General features: G+C 41.4%; 1 protein-coding gene across 1 annotated transcript in view; it reads right to left on the bottom strand.

Moving 5' to 3' along the window:
* The window catches only part of tln2a (talin 2a), a 93060-nt gene that overhangs the window by 595 nt on the left and 66523 nt on the right, over positions 1–25942 (bottom strand). Inside the window, exons 26-56 of the mRNA XM_078251936.1 lie at positions 25773–25907; positions 25149–25277; positions 24833–24935; positions 22860–23068; positions 21940–22059; positions 21331–21528; positions 20985–21124; positions 19995–20088; positions 19801–19890; positions 19567–19689; positions 19316–19459; positions 16892–17053; positions 16487–16627; positions 16132–16313; positions 14540–14672; positions 14037–14138; positions 13493–13663; positions 13135–13281; positions 11364–11465; positions 10899–11018; positions 10470–10616; positions 8987–9153; positions 7931–8114; positions 7635–7760; positions 6313–6429; positions 5128–5313; positions 4045–4152; positions 3158–3263; positions 2358–2482; positions 300–488; positions 25–207 (exon numbers count right to left, since the gene is read on the bottom strand). Of these exons, the coding sequence (XP_078108062.1) occupies positions 25–207; positions 300–488; positions 2358–2482; positions 3158–3263; positions 4045–4152; positions 5128–5313; positions 6313–6429; positions 7635–7760; positions 7931–8114; positions 8987–9153; positions 10470–10616; positions 10899–11018; positions 11364–11465; positions 13135–13281; positions 13493–13663; positions 14037–14138; positions 14540–14672; positions 16132–16313; positions 16487–16627; positions 16892–17053; positions 19316–19459; positions 19567–19689; positions 19801–19890; positions 19995–20088; positions 20985–21124; positions 21331–21528; positions 21940–22059; positions 22860–23068; positions 24833–24935; positions 25149–25277; positions 25773–25907 (4383 nt within the window). The remainder of the gene's footprint in view (positions 1–24; positions 208–299; positions 489–2357; positions 2483–3157; positions 3264–4044; positions 4153–5127; positions 5314–6312; positions 6430–7634; positions 7761–7930; positions 8115–8986; positions 9154–10469; positions 10617–10898; positions 11019–11363; positions 11466–13134; positions 13282–13492; positions 13664–14036; positions 14139–14539; positions 14673–16131; positions 16314–16486; positions 16628–16891; positions 17054–19315; positions 19460–19566; positions 19690–19800; positions 19891–19994; positions 20089–20984; positions 21125–21330; positions 21529–21939; positions 22060–22859; positions 23069–24832; positions 24936–25148; positions 25278–25772; positions 25908–25942) is intronic.

Here is a 25942-nt window from a genome sequence, read left to right as displayed (position 1 = left end):
TATGAGAATTAATCTGTCCAGTACCTGTAGTCTCCTCATGGCCTCAGAGTCCTGGTCAGCCTTCACCTTACAGGCCACCAACAGCTGGGCGGTGGAGGCCGCCACCTGTTTGGCTGAAGAGATGAGCTTCTCCTCGCTCGCATGGCCTTGCACCGAGGCGTTGGCTGCCTCACACAGGTTGCTGGTCGCTGCTGCTACCATACGTGCCTGGAAGAGAAAGGCAGAGAAAGAAAATGTTGTTGGCAAAATTGTGCCTCAGATTATAAAGCGCGTGAAATGGCCCTTCACTACACACTTACAGCAGAGATGAGCCCCTGGGACCACTGTCCGTCGTCCACAGCGTTGGCAGGGATGAGGCCCACTTTGCCCTGAGCCACCAGCTCTCTCTGGGCAGCCGAGGCTGATTTGACCAAAGCGCTGGTGGCTGCAGCGATGGACTTGGCTGCCTCTAGGATCTGCTCCTCGAAGTTCAGCGTCTCATCAGCTTGCTGAGGGGGAAGGAGACCAATCAGTCAGACAGGATCCTTCACGAGATTGTTTGTTACTTTCAGTACCACTCGGATTCAAAGTGGAATGTCACGTCAAATCATCGCTCCTAAATGTTACTCTGGTCAACTCAATCTAGTGCTACTAGAACTATATGCTATAAACTTTTTACTTTGGGATGATAAAAGTTACATATGATTAATGATTTACCCATCAATACTGACACACGGGATGACTAAGAGAAACAAAAGATGACTTCCAAAAGCTTCACACAGCCAGATTTTTAAACAACTGATAGGGAGCTAGATGCAACCGAAGAAGAAACAAGACTCAGTATTACACATCCAATCATATTTAAGTCTGCCTGTTTAAAACACACACACACACACACACACACACACACACACACACACACAGTGTCTGTAGACAGAGCGGGACACTGTAGGAATATGTTTGATATATAGTTGGGACTGAATAACAACCTAATATATCAAACATATCAGACAGAGCCCTGCAGAGAAGGCCTCCGGTGGTGGGGGCAGGAAGGGAATGAGGGCAGGGGTTAACTGGGAGCCAGAGAACACATACTGGGACAGGCTTTAGCTAGAACTACCACAGATGGATGGATGATTGGCGGAGGAGAGGGAAACATAATGTGAAATATAATGTGGTTTCTGTGAGTTTTCAAAAACTTTGATGGGCATGGATGTCCAATAATGAGTGAAGGGTGAGTGTCTGTGAGTGTTATGGGAAGTTCAAATTAAAAGATTCTGGTGAAGTTGTGACCTTAAATCAAGGTAAAAGAAAATGTGATGCGAATACGCAACTGGGAGGAGACGGCACAAGACACAGAGCACCCTTTCTGTGAATGCCAAAAGAACAAAATGAGTCATTTTGTTACTGTGAAATCACACCAACACCCAACATTAACACTGAAACTTGAATATTAACCACCAAAAAAACATAGATGTGTTTACAGACAGGCAGAGAACATTGATAAAGATTCAAATGCTTCAAAGCATTGCTACAAAATGCAGCAATTTGTCTAATATACACTATATACTTGTGTATTTTTTTCTTTAGTAAACTTTTGAATGTGTTACTTTTACGTGTAATGGAGAATTTTTCCATAGTTGTATTGCTGCTTTTACTTTAAGCTTTAGTGCGTAACTTTTTTATATTAATGAACGTCCGTTACATTCAAGCCATTGCCAAATGAGTTGCTAAAAAGCTAATTAACACTATCAACTCCACACAACTCTCTCTGTATTTCTCAGTATGGCTATGTTCAGAAGATTGTGGCATCCGGTGACTTTCCCGCGCAGAAACTCGAGTGAAGATAATGACCTCTTCAGAAGAGTCCATCATGTTTTTTTAATCCTCTGTGTCCTCCTTGGCTACCAGCAACTGACTGGAGGATGCGGGTGGGGTGGTGGGGGGTGCGCGGTCACAGAAGGCTTGTATCATGTGGACGCACTGACAGTTTTGTTGTGGTTACTTAGAATTCCTCATGGGGGCGGCAGAAACTACGCACTATAGCTTTAAGCAAAGGATCTGAGTATTTCTTACACCACTAGAAACTACTAAACAGTATATAAAGCAGTTAAAATTAGCCCAATGAATCAATAACTCACTTGTTAAATATATTATAATACAATTTTAAAAGGAGGCCATCTTGCAAAATCAATATCTATACATATATATGTATTAACCATTGTAATGAACACTTGTATTTAACTTGCTGTGATATAGCGTTTCATAATGATTATTTTAGTTGGGAAAGCCTCTAACACAGAGTTATGGCCTTATCCCCTTCACCTCTCCATACACTGACAAAGTCCCAGTGTGTTATGAGTCAAGTGGTCACCCACCTTGGGCTTGGCTCGGGGTTTGAGCTGCTCCAGCTTCTTTGCTGCCGCTTCGATGGACGCTGCTGCTCCGAGCAGCTCCGTCTCTGCAATCACTGTTGGATCCTCGGGGTCCACCCACTCTGAACCTGAGGCGCGCACACACACACGGAATTAAGATTAAGATTTCAATTTGAACATAGGATTTAAAAAAAAAGAAAAAAAAAGAAAAAATCCACAAAGGCAGTGTGTCAAAAGATCATGCCCCACAACCACAACACTGTGATCACACAGAAGAAGAAAAAAAAAGAAAAAAAAAAAAGAGAGTGCCACACATCACTGCATCCCATGCATAGCTGATGGAGGCCACAAACTGTCATTCAATGCAATGAAGATGGAGTGATTTATATTTTAAATGAGATTGCACATGAAACGAAGCGCGATGGATGGAGCTGACAGAGCAGCTGGATTTCAAAATGAGTCAATGTTAGCGCTGAGGAGAGAAGGTGTCGAACAGCTCACAACTGGTGAAATAAGTCACAGTACAGAAAACAATGCTAACTTACCTCCATCTGTAGCAAGAGAAAGAGGACAGGGATATTACTTTATATTATATTGTTTAAAGGAATGTTTTGCCATTTATTTGGGAAATTCTCTTATAGGTGCAGTAGCCTCCTACTGGGGGATTATAAACAATGCCAGATTTTGTTGGAAGCCTCATTAGTAAAGAAATCAAAGTTATTGATAGATTATTTGAGTTTATCACATATAACACTGTAAAGGAGTCAGCGTGAGAAGTATGTGAAGTGTGTATGAGCCCTTACCTTTCATGGCCTCAGCGGTCTGGATGAGCTCTGTGACAGCTCCCGCCACACGTTTGGAGCGAGCTGCCAGATGTTGCTTCTGATCTGCAGTGGGCTTCTGCAGGACCTACACACACACAAACACCCATACACACACACACACACACATTAAGAACAGACTATTTGGGTGCCTGGGTGGTCCACCTGGTAGAGCGTGCACCCATGTACAGAGGCTCGGTCCTTGCCGCGGCGGCCGCAGGTTCGGTTCTGACCTGCAGCCCTGTGCTGCGTGTCATTCCCCAACTCTCTCCCCTTTCATGTCTAAGCTGTCCTATCTAATAAAGGCCTAAAAATGCCACAAAAAATCTTTAAACCTTTTAAAAAAACGAAGAAAATAAAAAGAACAGACTATTCTGCTTAAAAAGGGGGGGGGGGGCACACCTAAACTAAATTATATTGTATTTTCATTAACACCTAAAACTCTATTCTCCAACCTTACAAAATCTGTGTGGCCAAGCATCATTGCCTCAAACCACAAAACTTAGCAAATGTCCCACAAATTCTGAATATATCAAATATGTCAGGCTGAACATCAGATAAATGCATATAAAGATTCATGAGCGAAATCTAGAATGTTTTCAGTTTACGGAACTGTGCACTCATAAAATGATGACATCTCGGGTTTGAATATTTCACTGAGAGCATCATATAGTTGAAAAATCAGATACAAAATAAACAACTGATCTGATAACTTTCATACAGTACATACGGTCAAATCTTTTCTATATTGGAAAATAAGGGAGAGAAACATGAAGGGGGGGGGGAAATTAAGCGGAGCATAATGTCTTACTTGTAAATGCTAATAAAGAATATATCTCTCTCTGAAGATACTACACTGTTCAACCTACCAATAGAACTTGTTCCAGTAGATCGATGTATCCAGTTGTACACTCTGATCCGAACATCAGCGCTCTGTTCTTCACCTCCTCACTGACTTCTGGATGATAGGCCGCTTGCTGAAACAAACATATATGCTCTAGATTCAACAGGAATGATAAACTTTCCTTTTATGAATAAATATATATATAAAAAGTATATACAGTGGCACTCATACGTTAATGAACCCATGCTAAAGTTAACTAAAAAGAGGAATAAAAAAGAAAAAAAAGAATCATCTTTTGGAAATTGATCTTAATGCCTTAATTAAAAAAATGAGGAAAAATCCAACCTTTAAGGACACCAATTCTTTGTGAATGAATAATGTATCATAAATAAATAAATAAATGTTCTTCCTTAAAATACAGGGGGCATAAGTAAGTACACCCCTATGTTAAATTCCCATAGAGGCAGGCAGATTTTTATTTTTAAAGGCCAGTTATTTCATGGATCCAGGATACTATGCATCCTGATAAAGTTCCCTTGGCCTTTGGAATTAAAACAGCCCCACATTCATCACATCCCCTTCACCATACCTACAGATTGGCATGGGGTACTTTCCATAAAATCATCTCTCAATGCAAATCAAACCAGCTATTAGACTAACTGAAATAAAACCATGCCAATCTCTAGGTATGGTGAAGGGGATGTGATGATGTGGGGCTGTTTTAATTCCAAAGACCAAGGGAACTTTATCAGGATGCATAGTATCCTGATCCATGTAATAACTGGCCTTTAAAAATAAAAATCTGCCTGCCTCTATGGGAATTTAACATAGGGGTGTACTTACTTATGCCCCCTGTATTTTAAGGAAGAACATTTATTTATTTACGATACATTATTCATTCACAAAGAATTGGTGTCCTTAAAGATTGGATTTTTCCTAATTTTTTTAATTAAGGCATTAAGATCAATTTCCTAAAGATGATTTTTTTTATTCCTCTTTTTAGTCAACTTTAGCATGGGTTCATAAACTTATGAGTGCCACTGTATTTTAGACATCATGTAATGACATGAAGACATGTATGAATTCTTCTATAAGGGGAAAAAAGAACCTTGCAGGTAGTGAGCATGTCTGAAATAGCCTTGCGACTGAGGTTGGCTGTATGGATGATGTCCTCTTGCCGGGCAGAGTTCCCCGCAGCCACTGCTTTAGCAGTTGCCATGGTGATGCCCTTAGTCATGCGAATGAACTCCTCGGGTGTGGTCGTCTTGTTGGGAGCATCCCTCGATTGAAACACCTGGGGACGACAAAGTGGGTGGGTGTCATCTGACAGGTAGTGTACAAATTTGATTGGGAGACTTAAAAAAAAAAAAAAAAAAACGTATCTCCAGTACAACAAAACTTATTAGAGTTTGCAGAGTAAGCCCCTTGACTTATTCAAGATTAGTTTAATTTAAAAGGCAAAAAGCCAAAATATTATTCTTAAATCATCAAATCCATAATTCAGCATCAATCCGTCATATGTAATATTGGTCACACGGGTGATACTGTTGTAGGGCTGGGTAAAATATAGATATTATATCGACATCGATATACGAGGCCAGATTGTCTTACATTTTGGATATCGTAATAACGTGATATGAGACTGATTCCTGGTTTTAAAGGCTGCATTACAGTAAAGTGATGTCATTTTCTGAACTTACCAGGCTTACTAGCCGTTTTATTATTTGCCTTTACCCACTTAGTCATTGTATCTACATTATTGGTGATTATTTATCAAAACTCTAATTGTGTAAATATTTTGTGAAAGCACCAATAGTCAACCATACAATATCGACATTGATGTATTTGGTCAAAAATATTGTGATATTTGATTTATTTCCCATTTTTGGGGTGGCAGCAGCTCAGCCCGTAGGGAGTTGGGTTGGGAACAGGAGGGTCGCCGGTTCAAGTCCCCGTACAGACCAAAGTACAGAGTGTGCACTGATAGCTGGAGATGTGCCAGTTCACCACCTGGGCACTGCCAAGGTGCTCTTGAGCAAGGTACCAAACCCCACCAACTGCTCGGGGGGTAGGGGGCCTGTCCAGCATTTGCAGCACCCTCACTCTGACATCTCTCCATTTGTGCATGTATAGGACCTGAGCATGTGTGTGTATTTCAGGCCTGCAGTGGGTGTAGTGAAAAAAAATTGTAATTTCCCCACTGGGGTTCATTAAAAAGTAAAAATAAATATCGCCCAGGTCTATACTGTTGTCCAATATCCTTCCTTTCACATGCATCTGCACCCGTCCTCACCGCCAATTCCTGTTTGATACACTCGATGGTGGCCTCCAGTGCTCTGGTGCCCCGAGTGGCCTCGTCCTCTACAGCCTTGACTGTCTTCAGCAGGGAAGTCACGTTGGTAACCATCACCTACAAATATCATCACACACACAGACAAAAGAACACAAAAAGTGAAGTAAATCAATCGTTCATTCACATCAACATTTCACAGCAATGAGGATGGAGCACTAGAGCATGTTTATGTGTCATGATGACCAATGCAACCAAATTATGTGCATCAGAGTAGATGACCCGGGAAGTATAGTTCAATCCATTTTGATTCAATGAGGAAAAAGATTATTAGTTTATATCTGTGATATTGAGGAGAGAAAGACTATGACAAATACAAACAAAGACGGAGGCAAAAACAACTGATACACACATATCGCCACATCCAGTGATGGTTTACACTGCAACAATAGGACAGCTAACACTATACATGTCTCAGTGGCTCCACCTAAAATGTCTTACATTGCAAGCATATTTAGCAAACTTTTTTGTATGATCATGGCTAAAAGCCCAGAGTGTTTTCTTCAATGGTTCAAGCATTGCACAGGACTACGAGGGTGTACTACATCAAACTTACAGTTAGGGGGCGCACAGCACCCATGCAGGAAAGCTCATTGCCCTCGAGACTTGAAGCCCAAACTTACAAATGGTTTACAAGATTTTTTTCACTTCAGGTCCTTTAAATTGCCTGCAAGGCATGTTGTTAAAGACTCCAAGACACGCTGAGCTGTGAAAACAGACTTTTCTTCCCTCCAAACTTCACAGTTTGAGGTGATAATGAGCAACCAGCAGTGTCAGCGGTGGATTACGTGGCTTTGAAAATTTACGCTGCATGTGTGTTGAATCCAAGGATTCAGATGATTTATTATATCCCAGTTTCCTGCTATCCAAATGATCAATTTCCTGGCTATTTACATTACTGAGACACAGTCTTTAGTTTAACTCATGTAAACAGGTTTCATAATAACAGGTGCTGTAGCTGATTAATGGCACTGTCTGAGCAAGAGGGGGATGCCTGCTATGCATACAGAATGTGATATTTTGTAATACACCTTTTTCATATCAGCTGCAAGGGAAAAATAAGACCATTATACTCACTGGAGAAAACAGAAAAAAAATAAGCGCAATGGTTGCCTATTAGAAAACAAGTTATCACAACTGATTTGATTATGCTAATTTAATATTTCAAGACATAGACACCATGTTTAACTGTATACATAACCTCTGGAGGCCTTTTAAGTAAAATGCCATAGTTTCAGGACCTGCAGACTCCCTGATCCCCTCACCTTGGCAGCGCTCTTCAGCTGGTACATAGACGGATCGTCTGCTGCCTTGCCAGCGGCACACTTGGTGGCACTAATGAGCTCAGCCAGCGCCTTGGCCACATCTTTGATTGCATTTATCAGAACCACCTAGAGAAAGGACACGCAGATAGACACCAATTTGTTACAACTCAGCCTGGGAAAGAGACAAAACACTGAAAAGGTTATCGCCATTCACGGTTCATTCTTCCATATCTCTGATAAGACAGTGAATAAAGGACAAACAGAAAGCTGAGGGAAGACAAACGAGACTGGCTAACCTGTGTCTCAGGGTCATCAGAGCCAATACTGGCAGCTCCCAGTTTGACCACATCTGTGAGCTGGGTAATGGTTTTGGCAGAAGACTGGGCGGCCTGAGCCAACCTGTCCTGACCGGAAGCTGCACCAGACACCAGCATCTTTGTGTCCTCCACCAGAGCTTTGGCCGTCTTCAAAATGTTTTCCCTGAGAGAGAAGATGTTGGAGGCAGAAAAAGAAGGAAGACAAAAGTGTAGGATATTCTTTCAATGACTGAAGCCCTGATCTAGGCATCTTACTACAGCAGAAATAATAATGTAAATGTGTGTAAATCACAGTCATCATATCAAAGACATTGAGGATAGGTAGGATCATGTCACGAGTCAAGTCTGTTATTACTCTAAAATTGACAAGAGAAACTGCAGGAAGCTGCTGCAAAGTTTCTTCTTGATTCTTAAGCGAGCTGCGTGACATAATTTGAAGTTATTCCATTCTCTTTCATCCTGCCCCAGCAGGGCTTCTCTTCATTTCTGCTTTCATGATTCTTCAGTTAGGTACAGTACAATTTCACAAAACAGTTATCTGTAAGGATCTAGGTTAATCATTTCTGGTCATAGCGGCATAGTCTTTTCTTGGATCATTAGATATATATCTCTTTGAATTAAATTCATTCAAAAATAACTCAGCCACAAGTCAGTCAGATTATGGACACTTTTACTAAACATTTGCACAACAATGTGGGATTTCACAGAAAATAACCAGAATTATTTCATACTTTTTTTTGTTTTGTTTTAAATAACACCATGGGAATCCTGCCTCCAAGAGTCTTTTGTCCAAGACCAAGAGGAGTAAATATGTGACACTTCCTCTATATTTGAAACCCTGAGGGTTATTTGTAGTTTCTAACTCCGGAGACTTCCTGCACCCTGTTCACCAGCTAATATGTCATTCTGTCAGTTTCAGATGAACGATAACCAGAGGGCAAATCCTAGACTCCAGTCAAGTCTTGTAGACTTAGTGGTTGTCTCGCACAGTTGTATTTGTATGCAGACGCAATCGGTCACATTTCCAGCTCTAACCTGTGGTCAGCGAAGGACTCGTCATTCTCTGCATTGAGTGTGCCGGCGGAGGCAAACATGATGGTGGTGTCCAGATCGGCGATGATGCCAGACACTGCGCTGGCTGCTGTGATGCAGGCCTGAGTGCCCTTGTTGCCTGCCTGGAGGGCCGAGAGCACCAAGGACACCTGAGGACACACACAGACATCACATCCTATAATCATACAGATGAGGATATGCAGAAATCTGACCTAAGGCAGGAAGTGCATTTTACATACCGTAACTGTTTGAAAAGCAGCTGGATTAGTGTATTTTACCTATGTTGTATGCAACCAATTTATAATTTTTTTTTCAATTGGTTTCTTACTGTAAAGTAGTATTACTACATTTTGGTCAGTTGGAGTGGACTTGAACACACCTTTACTGGTCAAAACGGAGCAGGAAAAAAGCAACACACTGCTATGGATTCTGACAAACACTTCCCTTCTGCATTGTTTGTGAAATGCATCTCCTTGGAACGTGACAAATAATGCATTCAACCGAGAAGCCCAAAACACTAGTCGCAAGAGGATTCCAATTTTTGCTGCGACAGCAAAACACCATGTCGGCGCAGAGCAATGCACAACATCACTCACTGAGTGAAATGAGTATGTGTCAAACTGGTTTCGACTCCATTTGCTTTCCTCGCAGATGCCTGAGTGGCAGGAGAAAATGATTAACTGATGTTTTCCAGACTCTTGCTACTAAAAGAAAATGTCTACTTGAAGTTGGGTTAGGGGATCAAAACAGAGCAAGCATGACATGTTACATACACAACCATGTTCTCTTGTCATTAGGAGGTTAAGCAAAATAAATTTAAAAAAGAGTCATAATTTACAACCTATACAGCAAAACTGTGGGGATTCCCCACTGCTAAAATCTCTGAAAGAATTTGTTTGCATTCACAAGCCACATCGGTGCGATGTTGCTGGACTGCTTGAATATGATTGGTGCAATACTTAAGCATGAATTATTTACAGTCTGCAGAGTAATGTATTTTGCCAAGGACAATGAAATAAACAGCCAGCCTTTGAAGCTAAAGCATGCCGTTAGCAAATGGTTTCTTCCAAAATGTATTAATTCAGGAAGCATGTGATAAAACGAATTATAGCACTAACCCCCTTATATTGTTGATTCCACGACAGCAGAATCACTTGGTGTAAAGTATACAGCTAGAAAATAATGCTTTACTATTCCAGTAAAGAGGAACATTGTACAGAGTTAGTTTGGAGTGGATCATACGAGACCGAGCAGGAAAACCTCCAGCCCTGAGGGATTTTGTTTTAATATACTTGAAGATAGAAAAGTAATATATTGGGTTAATGTAAGGAGCAACTTAGATAATCAATATAGGATATAAATAATTCATCAGACAATAATTGACAGAACAATGTACTGTATTTCTTAGAAATAAAAGATAACACAATTCGAACCCAGATTAATTAATGATAAGATAATACTGAACCTTCTCTGTGACTGCACGGGCACATTCAATGAGCTCTCGTTTGGTGAAGCCATCAGAGGGAGTGATCTGCAGAGCTCCAGCCTTCTGGACCAGGAAGATGCAGCCGTGTCCAAGCTCCTGCACTCGGGTCTTAATCTGGAAACCGATCTGGAAGACAGAGAACACGGTACAGTACAAATTTACTGAGCTATTATCCTTGTGCAGAAAAAGGGAATCCAGTTTGTGAGAGACAATTTAGGGCACCATTAAACCGGTACTGTAAATGGTTAAACAGAAAATGTGTCTCAGCTCCACCATGACATTTCTCCTGTGTGCCAATTGTTCACATCCCATTTTTTATACACATGCAGCTATACGTGTCAATGATGTAGCCGAGCTGTATAATAGGGAAGACAATCTGTCATTGGGTGACACCCAGGCCATCCTCACCTCTTCTGGCTCAGCTGTGTAAGCAGCCAGTCGTCCCTGAACGGCCAGCTGGCTGTAGTCCACAGTGACCTGAGAGGCCAGGCCTCCCAGCTCGTCTGGACACGTCACTGATTTGGTCATCTGGGAGATAAACACACACCGACTGTCGGTCCAAACTAAAACACACACGTTTACTCCATTGCCCCTCTGGGCTCCTTGTTAATAAACTGTACACGAAGGGGCTGCCTGTTCAATAATAACGTTCTTGGTTATAAAGCGCTAAACGTGTTCCATATAAAGACAGTATATATGACACAAAGCAGGTGGTAATACTGAGGCTGGTTTTATTTTGATACAGAAAACATTTCATATTAAAGTTTTTTTGTTTTTTTTTCCTCCCCATCTAATGAACGAAAATGTATTCCAGAGTCACGGTTATATTTTCAAAACAGTTCAACAATGTAAGCAATTATTTTGAAGACTTACCATTTCCTGAGCAGTGACAGCAATAGCCTTAGAGTGTTTCACCATACTGGTCTGGTAATCTACAAATGAGCCCTCAGGTTGAGGCGGTGTACCTTCATCCAGCTAAGGATGCACGCACACACACACACACACACACACACACACACACACACACACACACACACAGTTAAACGGTACTGCAATTTTCATTATAGGCATGATTGGTTTGTCCTTCACAAAAGGTACAAACATCTTCAAACATGAAGACAATCAATCATGCAGCTCTTAAGTTGCAGTGGCTTGTTCACTCTAATCTACCCTTTAATCATAATAATTCTGGCAGGTGCGGAGGAATCAGTTCATCTGCAAACCAACATTAACGCAATTTTTTTATTCAAATAAACACTCAGAATGAATGAGAAACACTCATGAGTTATCAACCAAATCCACTCTGTAATTACAGCTTTAAAATAGCATCAGCCACAAAAACATTTCATCAGCAGCTTGCAGTGCATACATTATGTTTCTAGCATTTCTGCTAAATTAGACAGCGCTCAGCATCACAGCGAAGCTGAGGAGACGATACAGATGACGCCATGCGGGGAATGCATGCTGGTGTCGAAACTAATCTACAATATCGCAAGTACATGTATGCTTAATGCCCCGAGTGAGATAGCGCCTTAGAATCTGCGGTCTCGACTTAGTGACTAATAGTTCAGCAGAAAAGCCTTTAAATCACCTCTGCAGAGAGTGGCCATTATGCTGATGGATTATCTAATAGGATTATCTTCTTTTAATCAACATGTGACTTGCACACGTTGAGTGACACGCGGACAAAAAAACACCCTCATCATGCTGATCCAAAATGGACCACTTTCATTAATTATTCATGACGTGCCACAAAAAGGTGATGCTGTTCCCTCTGGTGACCCCCCACACCTGAGGCACTTTTTCCACTCCTGCGATAAGTCTCACTCAGAGAGAAGAGGAGGGATGTAATTAGTTGATGCTATTCTGTCTGTACTTGAGATAAAATGTTGTTTTCTTGCTTCACAACTTTGCCAATAGTTTTGGACTGTTAATTGGAAAGATGGTCTAAAGGCCTAACACTGGCTGTGTGTACAGTCAATTTCCCTCTGCTTAAATGGTGTCATTTGTATTAATATGCTAAATCAGTGACTTGTTATGATGCCTAGGAGACACTGTAATCAAGGAACGCAGGAAAAAGAAATCATGAGTAAAAAAAAATAAAAAAAATGGAAAAAAAAGGACATCTAAATTAGAAAATGTTGGCTGCTTTCCTGCCAGTTCTGTGTACTCTGTATTCAATGTACTCACTAACCTTTTAACCGATATATTTGCCCTGTTTTCTCAACAGTATTTTGGCTCTTTCAATTGTGGCCCTTGCCAAAACAAGATATATACCTCTATGCAATTTTGCCAACTCATTTAGATCATGTCGAAATGGTAACGTGATGTGGAGTCGCAGAAAACCACAATTTTGTCCTCACTTAATTTCGGTAAGCGGTGCAGCATAAAGTGGAAAAGGAAAACCAGAGAAGGATGTCTGGGCTTTTCTGCTTAGTCTATTGCCAGTGGACGAGTGGATGGAGGAGATGACTGTATGTGGCAGCTCTGAAGTCTTATTAAAGAACTAGACAGTGTGAAGTAATTTGACCAATCACAATCTTGGTATCCAGCCAAATGTAAAACTAATAGCCACGTTCCGGTGCGTGCACTGAGCCCAAGCATCAAACATCCTGTGAGACACACCCTGCTCAGCAACACTTACCTTGGCCATGGCCTCTGCGATGGACTCCACCATTCCTCCCACCATTCCCACTTCACTCGCAGCCTCATTCAGTGTCAGCATGATATCATCAACCGCTTCCTTCATGAGCTGGGCTGCCTCTGCTATGGCATCATGGGTATGTGATGCCTGTGAAGTGTGACACCAAGACACAAGGGCACTTGTATATTATATATATAGGATTATTGTTACGCACCAAAACACCAGGGCAAATTCCTTGTACTGTATGTTAAAAATCAACTTAGCAATAAACCTAATTCTGATTAAATTAAAAACAGTGTCCAGATAATCCTTCCAGGGGTGAAGCAGCAACATACAAGAAAGAGCTAAATGGTTATACCTTTGGGTTTCCTCCACCCTCCTTGGCAGCGTAGAGCATCTGCAGGGCAGACTCAGCCAGGGTCTTAGTTTGGTCCATGAAAGTCATCTGTTGCTGGTGATCCCTCAGCTTGGATGTTACACCCACAGAGGCCTTGATCAGCGGTTCAAAGTAACGGGCCAACTGGGTCACCTGAGGCAAAGGGACGAAAGACTTTTAACCAGTTCTGTGAGAACTCCTCAATTTCTCAGCAAATGCTAAATTTTCAAATGGACAAGAAGAGTTACAGTCATTGAACACCATCAATGGTCATTTAAAGAGAGAAGAGAGCATTTAGACATATGTACTGGCTGAAGAAAGTGCATTGCCTATGAAACAGTAAAGCAAAACATATATTAAATGAAGTAAATTATACTATGGTAAGATAGTGAATACTAATTTTGTCTCGACATACTACACCTAACACGTGGAAATGTGTAATACTGCTACCCATTAAAAAAGTATTAATGTGTTGCTCCACAGCCACGGTATTTAAGTAAAGTAATTAACTCCCTGCCCTATATACCTTATGTCCTAGTTGGGAAGCTTCGCCTCTGGCAGCGGTGGAAACGGGGTCAATTAAGTGGCCAATTTCCTGCACAGTGGACGTCAGCTGCTCTTGTAGCGCCTGAAGAGAAGAAAAAAAGAAATTAGTTTTTGTCTTGCTTTTTATGTGAGACAGAGGTACATTCAAATTAGTCAGCAGCTAAAAAGCAATAGGCAGGAAACTAAACAGGGCAATATTTGCCCCAAGCCACTTCTAATATGTAAATTATAACTCTTTATAATGCAACAACACTGGTGCAAGTGCCAAAAACTGCTCTGTGCCAAGTTCTGCATTGAAATATACAAATCTCAGGTATAGGGGCATACAGATCCAGGGGGGATGCACACTGTACTGCAGGTTTGCTACTAGAAGGATCAATAAAAACACGGGTTTGCACTGCAGAACATTTGTGCAAACAGAGAAAGATACCGGTAGTTAGTCTGTGAAAAAAAATGTCAAGTTATTTCCTGATGGTTGCTTACCTCCAGTGAGATATCGTCCCTGCTGGCTAAGTTCTGGCTGACTGCTGCCAGAGAGGCCTGCTCAAGGTCCCGGATACATTTGTTGATGTTATCAATTGATGAGTCGCACTCCCGCTGGCCTGGGGCCTTGTCCCTTAGAATAAAACAGGAACAGGAAAAGAAGAGAAACAGAAAGCATTAAAATGATTGGAAACAGAAATGAGAAAGAAGTTGAAAGATGATATATATAGGGGGGGGAATGGGACAGAGAGGGTGACAAAGAAAGGAAAAAGAGACATATTGGAAGACAGGAAGAGAGAAAAGAAGTGCAAATGTTAACATAACCAACACTTATTAAAACACAGACAGGTTCCAGGATGTCTCTTGAACATCTTCTCATCTCATTGCTGCTCAGGTCACGCAGCTGTAATGTGCCCTGTAGGGTCTCATCACTACGCAGGCAGATCAAACAGGGCAGCCAAATTAGCTTTGAGGCCTCTGAGTGGTCTGGGGCAGCAGCCACATGGGTAAAATAAGTGTAGTTATACACCCATTTCCATGCATGGTGGCACACTAAAAGTAAAACTAAAATAAAACCTCATCTATGCGTGTAATGAGACTAACAAAGTAATGAGGTTGGCTTTTGCAGGATGCAGGAATCCATTCCCATTAGTGTTCTTTGGCACCGTAGTGTATCACTGAATTCTATGAAAAGGCCCAGGCCAAACTCCCAGTACATAATTTGCAGGCTATAAAGAAAGACTGTGATAAGGGCATCAGAATTTAAGATGCTAAGCTGGCTGCGTGTGAATGCTAATGTGCAGATATTCCGAGCCAAGCAGGAACCTTAAAATTAAGTGCGTTTGACACTGGGAATCAGTTCCTCATGGGCATCAGTTTTGTTCTGACCAAGGTCAGGTACAAAAGGTGTGAAAGAGGAGATTACAAATTTAAACTGTTGAGGTATATGAGCAACCATTTATTATAGCATTTGGGCATCCTTTGTCAAGGACGCTGCATTAGTCTCACAGGCGTTTTATAGAGCAATGTATGAAAAGTTGAATGAATCAAAAATTAATTATAATTTTCACCTCCCATAATCCCCATTTGTGTATTCAGAAATAACTACATCACTGCAGGGAAACAGAGTACAATGGTGTAAATATAGGGTAAATTATCAAAATGATGATGTTTTTGTAACTTTCTGGAGTTTGCTTGGCAACCTAACGACAACAAAAAGACTCCAGGAAGTCGCTGCTCCTGGTCGTGAAATAGTCACATAGCTACCCGTAACACCAAAACGTGTTGTTTTTAAAATACGTTTTTTGTTACAGATTAAACAAACAAAATATATTGTATTAATTAGTGAGCTTTGGAGGTGCTGGTAGGCAGATGTTTGTGCTAAGCTAAGCGGCTGCAGGCGTTAACTTCATAGTTACCGTACTGACACAAGAGTTGTGTATATGTACAAAGTATGTCATATAAGAACATTTCCCACAATGTTGAACCACTCATTTGCATGTAAAGTTTGCCATTTAGATACTGTATTTTGTCACCCATCCCTTCCTTTAGTTTCCCATTTGTTACATCAGAATACATTATCGCTCACTAACCGGATGGCCGTGATGAGACTCTTGATGGAGTCGGACACAGTGCGAGAGTGACCAGCCAGAACAGACCAGGTGGGCGGGTCTTTGGGATTGATAACCAATGAGCGTGCAGTCTTGAGCAAGTAGGTGGAGCTGTCAAGCATGGAGCGTGCTGATTGGAGGATGGGCTCCTGTGCCGCAAAGCCCTACAAAAAAACAAAGTGAACTTTAGTGAGGACGTAGAAATGTATGCATTTATTACAATATCCTGTTTTTTTCCAGCATCTGCCACAATTTTTTGACAAACCTCTATTGGTTTAATAATACATGTAGGAGCTGTGCATGAATACTACGAACACTAATGTTCACATGGCTTTACCTCATTGCTGATTTTAGCTGGGATGCTGGCAAACTCTGGGTTGGAAGCAAATGTTGTCAGGTTTTCAACAGCTTCGATTAGCGGAGCCGTGGCGACTCGACACTTGCTCCTGTTTTCTTCCGAGAAATCACCATCTAAAGCCTAAAAAAGTAGAGAGACAGAATATGAATGCCTATTAAGTTATCTAAGCCAAGAGTCAACAATTAAACAAATCACTGAAGGAGGTTTGATAGAAATTATTTGTGGGAACAAATATGAGCCAATATCAATCCCAATCGCTCAACAAATCCTCCCGCATCAATTACAAAAGGACATTACTGTCAAAGTTAAATCCATATCTATACTGTGGGGAGCCAATTAGGGGACAGAGCCAACCTTTTGACAAAACTGGCAAATAAATCCTACCTTGATGGTTTTGACCAAGTTGGCGGTGCTGTTGGCCACCTCCTTGGCAGACTGGACAAAGTGCCTCTTGGCAACTGGGTTGGTTGTCTTGGAGGAAGCCAGACGGCAGGCGTTGCACAGTGCCGAGGTGTGCTTAGCGACAATGGTGGCTGCAGAGAGCACCTGCCACATTATAAACAAGGGGAAGGGGGCATATAATTAGGCAAAAAACTGTTGGTCCTCAACAAATAATGTTGAAGAAAACAAAAGGTGATAATAAGGACAATATTGGACTTTCAGACATCTTGCTACACAGTTGGTCACTTCTGCAACAGGTATTGCATAAAATATATACACTATAAAAAGACTGCTTTGTCAGCTTAATAGTTTGAAGAATGGGATTCTGCTCTGCCTGTAATGGGGTTAAGTAATAAATAACTAGTTGCTTTTTTAAATATTCCATTCAACACAAGAAGTGGGCATCATTAAAAGGTGTCAAATGTCCAAAGATTCAAGGATTCAGGCATCCTTTTTTATACAAGACCAACATGAAATAAAAGCTGCATGTACTCTAAGCAATAAAACAACCAATAATCACTCACAACCATATACAGTCAGGTCCATAAATATTGGGACATCGACACAATTCTAATCTTTTTGGCTCTATACACCACCACAATGGAGTTGAAATGAAACGAACAAGATGTGCTTTAACTGCAGACTTTCAGCTTTAATTTGAGGGTATTTACATCCAAATCAGGTGAACGGTGTAGGAATTACAACAGTTTGTATATGTGCCTCCCACTTTTTAAGGGACCAAAAGTAATGGGACAGATTAACAATTCATAAATCAAACTTTCACTTTTTAATACTTGGTTGCAAATCCTTTGCAATCAATTACAGCCTGAAGTCTGGAACGCATAGACATCACCAGACGCTGAGTTTCATCCCTGGTGATGCTCTGCCAGGCCTCTACTGCAACTGTCTTCAGTTCCTGCTTGTTCTTGGGGCATTTTCCCTTCAGTTTTGTCTTCAGCAAGTGAAATGCATGCTCAATCGGATTCATGTCAGGTGATTGACTTGGCCATTGCATAACATTCCACTTCTTTCCCTTAAAAGACTCTTTGGTTGCTTTCGCAGTATGCTTCGGGTCATTGTCCATCTGCACTGTGAAGCGCCGTCCAATGAGTTCTGAAGCATTTGGCTGAATATGAGCAGATAATATTGCCCGAAACACTTCAGAATTCATCCTGCTGCTTTTGTCAGCAGTCACATCATCAATAAATACAAGAGAACCAGTTCCATTGGCAGCCATACATGCCCACACCATGACACTACCACCACCATACTTCACTGATGAGGTGGTATGCTTTGGATCATGAGCAGTTCCTTTCCTTCTCCATACTCTTCTCTTCCCATCACTCTGGTACAAGTTGATCTTTGTCTCATCTGTCCATAAGATGTTGTTCCAGAAATGTGAAGGCTTTTTTAGATGTTGTTTGGCAAACTCTAATCTGGCCTTCCGGTTTTTGAGGCTCTCCAATGGTTTACATCTTGTAGTGAACCCTCTGTATTCACTCTGGTGAAGTCTTCTCTTGATTGTTGACTTTGACACACATACACCTACCTCCTGGAGAGTGTTCTTGATCTGGCCAACTGTTGTGAAGGGTGTTTTCTTCACCAGGGAAAGTATTCTTCGGTCATCCACCACAGTTGTTTTCCGTGGTCTTCCGGGTCTTTTGGTGTTGCTGAGCTCACCGGTGCGTTCTTTCTTTTTAAGAATGTTCCAAACAGTTGATTTGGCCACACCTAATGTTTTTGCCATCTCTCTGATGGGTTTGTTTAGATTTTTCAGCCTAATGATGGCTTGCTTCACTGATAGTGACAGCTCTTTGGATCTCATATTGAGAGTTGACAGCAACAGATTCCAAATGCAAATAGCACACTTGAAATGAACTCTGGACCTTTTATCTGCTCCTTGTAAATGGGATAATGAGGGAATAACACACACCTGGCCATGGAACAGCTGAGCAGCCAATTGTCCCATTACTTTTGGTCCCTTAAAAAGTGGGAGGCACATATACAAACTGTTGTAATTCCTACACCGTTCACCTGATTTGGATGTAAATACCCTCAAATTAAAGCTGAAAGTCTGCAGTTAAAGCACATCTTTTTTCATTTCAACTCCATTGTGGTGGTGTATAGAGCCAAAAAGATTAGAATTGTGTTGATGTCCCAATATTTCTGGACCTGACTGTATCATTCTGAAGGTTTAATATTCCTTCCATGCAATGCTCTAAACTGAAAATAAATTGTACACTGCAGAAAAGCTAAAATACACATCTGATCATTCTGCAAACATCTAACCTAATCCTGTTATAATGTAGATCAGACTGACAGGTTTTTGGATGATTGCTATAAAGAGAACACTGTAAGTGCATGTACCTGGGAGGGACTACTGTCTGGGTCTACAAGATTCTGACAGGCCATCTGGATTGCCTGGTTGGCTTTGGCAAACTGGATGGGATCCACCAACCCCGGGTGCCCTGCCTGACTGTTGGGATCAGACACACCCACCAGGAAGGAGGCCTGTGGAAGAAAAAAAACTCCCCACATCAGCATGCACCAGCATTGCCACTACCGACAAAAAGGCAAATGATTTAGTAGCTCCCATACTGTGCGGGACGTTTCTGTACCTGTCCCGCAGCTTCAGTGAGGCCACACAGGGCTTTTGAGGCTGATCCTACACAGTCTCCAAATGCTGGCACATCTCCAGTCTTGCAGTTCTGAGAAATACCTGCCATAGACTCTCCCAGGACCTGGACGGAACAAAGGAGCAGGTCAGCGGGAAAAAAGAGATGAACACGTAGGATGCTAAGCTCTGAGTGCTTGGGTGTTTGATCACTAGGCTGTTTGATTCGCAGGCCTACCTTGGAGTTCTCCATCACACTCTCAATGCAGTCGAAGTAGGAGAGGTCACTGACCGGCTCGTTGGGATTGTCCAGCATTCCTCTGACAGCCTGGGAGATGAGTGAGCAGTATGAGTCTTAGATAATGTTTCACAGTTTTTTTTGTTTTTTTACAAAGATCACACGTAAATATAAGGTTGTAAAGTTTTGTTTACCTCCAGTTCTCTCAGGGCGTTGTCACACTCATTCTGGCCAGGAGCCTGCTGTGTACACAGCGTGATCAGCTGGTTAATGCTGTCAGTCACTGATCTGAAACAAGTAAACGAGCAGAAAAATAAATAAATCACAACCTAGTCATTGAACGTGTATGGTAATAAGTGTTTGTGAGTATGCAAGTTTTTACATGTGTAAGCACATTTACTGGAGGGTTTTGTGCGTAAATAACAAAGCCTGAGCATGCATCCTTGTGTACATCTCTATGCCTGTGTTTGTGTATGCAAGCTTATGCAGTCCATCAGCAAATGTTTGAAATTCTTAATATTCTCTAAATAATAATAGGGAACATTTCATCAGCTTTTCAATCAGGCTGCATCCTAACAATTTCAAGAAGAAATACCTAGCACTTCTGGGGTCTTCTGCTGGTGTAGCCCATCCGCCTAAAGGTTGTGCGTGTTGTGGCTTCACAAATGCTTTGCTGCATACCTCGGTTGTAACGAGTAGTTATTTGAGTCAAAGTTGATCTTCTATCAGTCGGCCCATTCTCCTCTGACCTCTAGCATCAACAAGGCATTTTCGCCCCCCAGGACTGCAGCATACTGAATGTTTTTTTCCTTTTTCAGACCATTCTTTGTAAATCCTGGAAATGGTTGTGTGTGAAAATCCCAGTAACTGAGCAGATTGTGAAATACTCAGACCAGCCCGTCTGGCACCAACAACCATGCCACGCTCAAAGTTGCTTAGATCACCTTTCTTTCCCATTCTGACATTAAGTTTGGAGTTCAGGAGATTGTCTAGACCTGGACCAGGTAAGCAGTGGCATTTAAACGAGGCATTGAAGCAGCTGCCATTGGTTTGGTTTGATTGGTTGATTAGATAATTGCATTAACGAGAAATTTAACAGGTGTTCCTAATAATCATTTAGGTGAGTGTATACTATAGGTAAAAAAAACACAATGTGTAGGTGTGTATGTGGCTAGTTGTGGTACCTTGCAGCAGCAGCTAGCAGGTTCTTGGCATTTGCTGCTGCAGGGTCTACAGACAGACTCTTAGCTGCCAGCAGCAGCTTGCTGGAAGCCATGGAGATGTTCTTCAAGTTACCAATCACCTGCACCTGGTCGTCCTTTTTCTAAAGTGACACATTATAACATTATCAAACATGCAGACGGATAACATATTTCCATAGAATCTGAAATACTATTTTGTCCACATGCAGGTCTGAGTGGTGACATTTGAAGTGATATGCATTTGAAAAGTGCTACTGCCGTCTGAACTAAAGGAAAAAAAAAAAGAAGGTTGGTAGAGCCCTATTTATACACCAACAACAAGACCGACCTGAGTGTGCCCAGCCATCTCTATACCAGCATCCAGGAACTCATCAAAGTCTTCGCTGAACTTTCCAGAGGCCAACGCTAGCTGGCTGCTGGAGCCTCTGGATGCATGGACCACCTCGCCTGCTGACTGGTTCAGGTCTGCTGCCGTTTGGTTCAGCTCGCTCTGGGCCTCCTGAAAGGACTTGGAGGCTGGAGGGATCTGAACAGAGGACACGGAGAAGGAGTTCACGATGAAAGACAGACATTTAACTGTGGTTAAATAACATTTACATATAGGTAATGCCAGTTTATTGTAAAATGTGGATTGTGGAGCACTGATTTAAGATAATTTAACAATTAAAAAAACTACCATATCTACACCCCGTTGAAATGGTTGCAATAATGCTGTGTATGATAATAATAATTGTGTCTGAACTCAGAACATTATGTAAAAATGGCTAAAAAGTAGAGTGAAATAATGTCTGAAACGTTTCTATCTAGCAGTCTACTTCGCTTATAACTTTTATGTGTCATTAATAGTGATACATTCTTTTTTGCTGTGGGGCACTTAATGACACACATGATGCTAATTTTGCTTGCAGAGGTCTGGTTAGCCACAGACCAAACTCACCGTTTCAATCAGCAGCTTCTTGCTGGCCTCCCCGATGCTTTTGAGAGCCATGTCCACATCCTTCTGGCCAGGCAGACAGTTGACGCAGCTATTCAGGGAATGAGACACAGCCTTGGCCACCTGGAACACACAGCAGGTTCACCAGCCTTGGTCAGAGGGTGTTATCTATACACAGCAACCAGGCTGAGCTAGAATTCTGAATTTAAAATGCTAATGAGCAAGGCAGTCTGGCAGATTAATCGATATCCACATTTTGCTATTTCTTTCTTTTTTCTTTTATGAATATCAACGTGTGTGTGTGTGTGTGTGTGTGTGTGTGTGTGTGTGTCCTCTTTGGTTGTGCAACAAATCACAAACTGGGTTGTCACATCGCACATCAACTTAATCTAGCATAGCAATTTCAAATGACAAAGTATTATTATAATGAAGAAAAAAAAAAGTATGAAAAGTATTCATTAAGATGAGAAAAACTGCTTCATTTGTGTTTTCCTCTACATTGCTATTTAGAAACCTATAATTTTCTTGAGAAAATATGAGGAGGACAAGACATCAATAATGAAGGTACTTGGCCTGTAAATGTGCCACCAGGTTTATTATAGGATTCCCTTGCTATATTTGACAGGTGTTCACTTTCATGTATTCCTAAGCAGATGTAGACATTCATCTGGCTCAGATTTTGTCCATAAGAAAATAGTTAGCAAAATATATTGAATTGAATTTGAAATAAGTGCTTGTAAACACATCTCATGGACTAACAAGTTGAACATATTTTAGTTCTGCAGAATTGTCTTTGCAGTCTGACAGAAAATCAAGGACTGAGCCTTCCCGCTTGCATCATCAAGAGTCATTGGTAGTGTTAAAAAGGACAGACATAGAATAGCATTCTAGCACACCCCCCAAGCAATCCTGAACCATCTCACCTGCGCCAGCCTCTGCTGACTCTCAGCGTCTCCGAGGGAAATCAGTGCCTGCTTGGCCTCATGAATGAGAAGCGCCGAGCCCTCCATAACGTCACGAGCTGAGTCCAGCATGGCCGCAGCAGCCTTGGGGTCTGTGGTGGAGGCAGCGACGCCGCGGGCCGCCTGGGCCAGTGTTCTCAGGGCCTGAGCTGTCTCCCTGGCTGCTATTCCTACACACAGGATCACAAGTAACAGAAAGTACAGATGTGACCGACCACTATCAGGAAAGTATCTCGGAGAGATCGTAGAATTATGACAAGATACCGTCTCTATCATTTACTCATTTTTGAAAATCCTAAAGACATTCTATTTGCATAGACATTGTTTCCTCTGACTCAGTGGTGGAAGAAGTATTTAAAAGTACTTAAATTATTCAAAGTAAAAGTACTCAAAATCCTCAAATTTTAGAAACTGGAAACGATCAAAACATTTCTGTCGAAATACTAAGTGTTTTATCGTCTAATCATTCCAGCTCTACGTGTAGGCCTGTATATTGTTGGGTAGTTTAATTTATCATAAAATATTGTGTTTTTATAAACTTCATATGATTTTTGTAGAAAAATCTTAATTTGTAAATTAACTAGTAACTAAAGCTGTCAGAATAATGTAGTGGAGTAAAATGTTGACTGACTCTGAAATGTAGCAGCGTAGAAGTAGAAAGTGGCATGAAAAGAAAAGACTCAAGTAAAGTACCTCATATGTATATGTACTTAAGTACAGTACTTGAGTATATGTACTTAGTTACATTCCATCACTGCTCTGACCTGACATATGTGTTGCGACAAGAAACGCAGACAAAACATAATTTGGTCCAATAACAAACGTCTCGTAAGAAATTTGACATCTCATTTATAACACATCAGTTGGATGGGATAAAACAACTGGAATGAAGCCATATTGTATGCAGCGGTTAACAATATTACTAATTACTAAAGTAAAGCAGGTCAGTCAATAGAAGCATTTCTCCTCTATGGAAAACCATGTGCTGTATTCAAACCATTATGGACAGTATGAGGTAATGATTAGTCTTTGAAAAACACTTTTTTACAACTAAAGAGAACAAAAATAGCTAAAGTTAGTATGTTAAAAAAGTGCCTTACGCTTTGGTTACATTGAACGCGTAACGTATGCGGAGCGGATGTGCAGCAGAATGTATCTTTTAACTGGCTACACCTGTGGCGCACACGGTGTATAATTGTGTGAGTCACATGGGAGAAGGTGAGCTTTTGCTTTGGGATTGTTCTTGTTTCTTCAGTTTTTGGAGCCGGCACAGCGCTGTGAAACCAAACTGCTAATACGCTCACTGACCGTCATTAAGTCGTTTCCTGTATATCTGTGGTTTAATTTGGAAGAAATATAGAGACTTTATGATCCATTTCTGTGTAAAAGGGCCGCACACACCTCGCTTAAAAAACTATAAATATTAGACTGTCCTATTTTTACGCTTGTATAGAGCGGTTCTCATTCGCACCCCTACGAGCTGCTCTCGTGTCGGGTGTAGCCAGTTTCATTGATTATAATGGAGGCGTAGTTCACAACATCTGCTCTGCATATGTTACGTGTGCAATGTAGCCAATTTAGAGCATTATGTGAGATCAGGGCAAAATTGTGTTTTGGGTAATTGGATTGTAGTTCAAATATTTCAAAGTAACATGAAAACGTGAAAGAAGCTTGGTGTACAGTGTGTACTGCAAGGCAAAATGTGCTTGTAACTGAAAGATGGACTTGTGGCAGTGACTTCATTCTATTAAAATTGGTTTCAGTGCTCATGGTGGCTGTTGGCATTGTGTATGTTCAAAGCAAAAGTTGTATGAGTCAAGAGATACATTAATTTGAAAACTAAAAAGCAGGTGGATAGAGGCGATTACATGACCTCCGCTCCTTGGTAGAGGTTTAAGTATTTTGGAAGAAGACAGTGTGTCAGCGGTACCAACCTGTGTAGTGTTCATTTCCTTGTGCAGCACAGGTGAGCAGCTGAGCCATGGAGGATCCCACTGACTTTGAGGTGCTGCCCAGATCCTGAGCACACTTCTCCAACTAAAGCAAAGGGAAAGGGGGAAAATAAAAAGTTGTACATGTAAGTAAATATTAGGCCGCAAACCCATTAGACCCTCTTTAGGCACGAGTTGCTGGTGGTTCAATACATTTTGTATAACTTGATTGGACTTAATGCAACTGCCATTTTTCATGTTAAGTTTGGATAAATTAATCCTTAGTCAGTCTTACGGGTCTAAAAAACCTGACTCTTACCGATTCTCCGGGCAGTGGTTTCAGTTGGTCATTAACAGCAGCCAGCTTAGCATCTTGCAGCTCACTTCTCAGGGTCTGGATGGCAGTAAGCGCAGAGTCAATCTCCATGGGGCCGCAGGCTTCATGGGCCTAGAAAATCAAGGAAGTCTGCGGTCACTCACAATTCGTTACATGGGTTATTACTTATGTTTTGCAATTCTAAGTAGTAATCCTTTAACGAAAATATTATATTATTTGATATTATTGTAATATTTTGTTGTCAGTTTCAGCTCATTATAAACTCAGACAACCGCTATACACAAAACATATACATGCTGCACCTGAGGAAAGTGCAAACTATTGTCACAGGTCAACTGATTGACTGACTGTGACAGAAGTCTGCATAAAACGCTTCTACTACAGCACTTCACACTTCAGCTCATCTGATGTGGACTAAGTAGTAAATTAAATTACATTTTGACATTATTGCCCATGCCATGATTTTAACCATGAAGCAGGCACAGTGTCTTTCTGGAATGATGTAAGTGTCCTAGGTTTGTTTTTGCATCCATTTGCATGTAAACTGCAGTGACTTCCTGCATGCACTGCCACATATGCGAGGGCCTCTGTGTGTCTGTGCTCTACCTTCTGTGCAGACGTCCTCAGCTCAGCCAGGCAGGTGGCCAGGTTCTTGGCACACTGACTCAGTTGCATGGCTGCAGCCTGATCCGTCACCGTGGGAACAGATGACTTGGCCGAGGTCACCATCTTACCACCAGGCTGCAGCGTGGAAAAGAAAAAGGGAAAAAAAAAAA

The sequence above is a fragment of the Sander vitreus genome, chromosome 1, assembly GCF_031162955.1.
Source record: "Sander vitreus isolate 19-12246 chromosome 1, sanVit1, whole genome shotgun sequence".
Lineage (NCBI taxonomy): Eukaryota > Metazoa > Chordata > Actinopteri > Perciformes > Percidae > Sander > Sander vitreus.
This window is presented reverse-complemented; position numbering and strand designations above follow the sequence as displayed.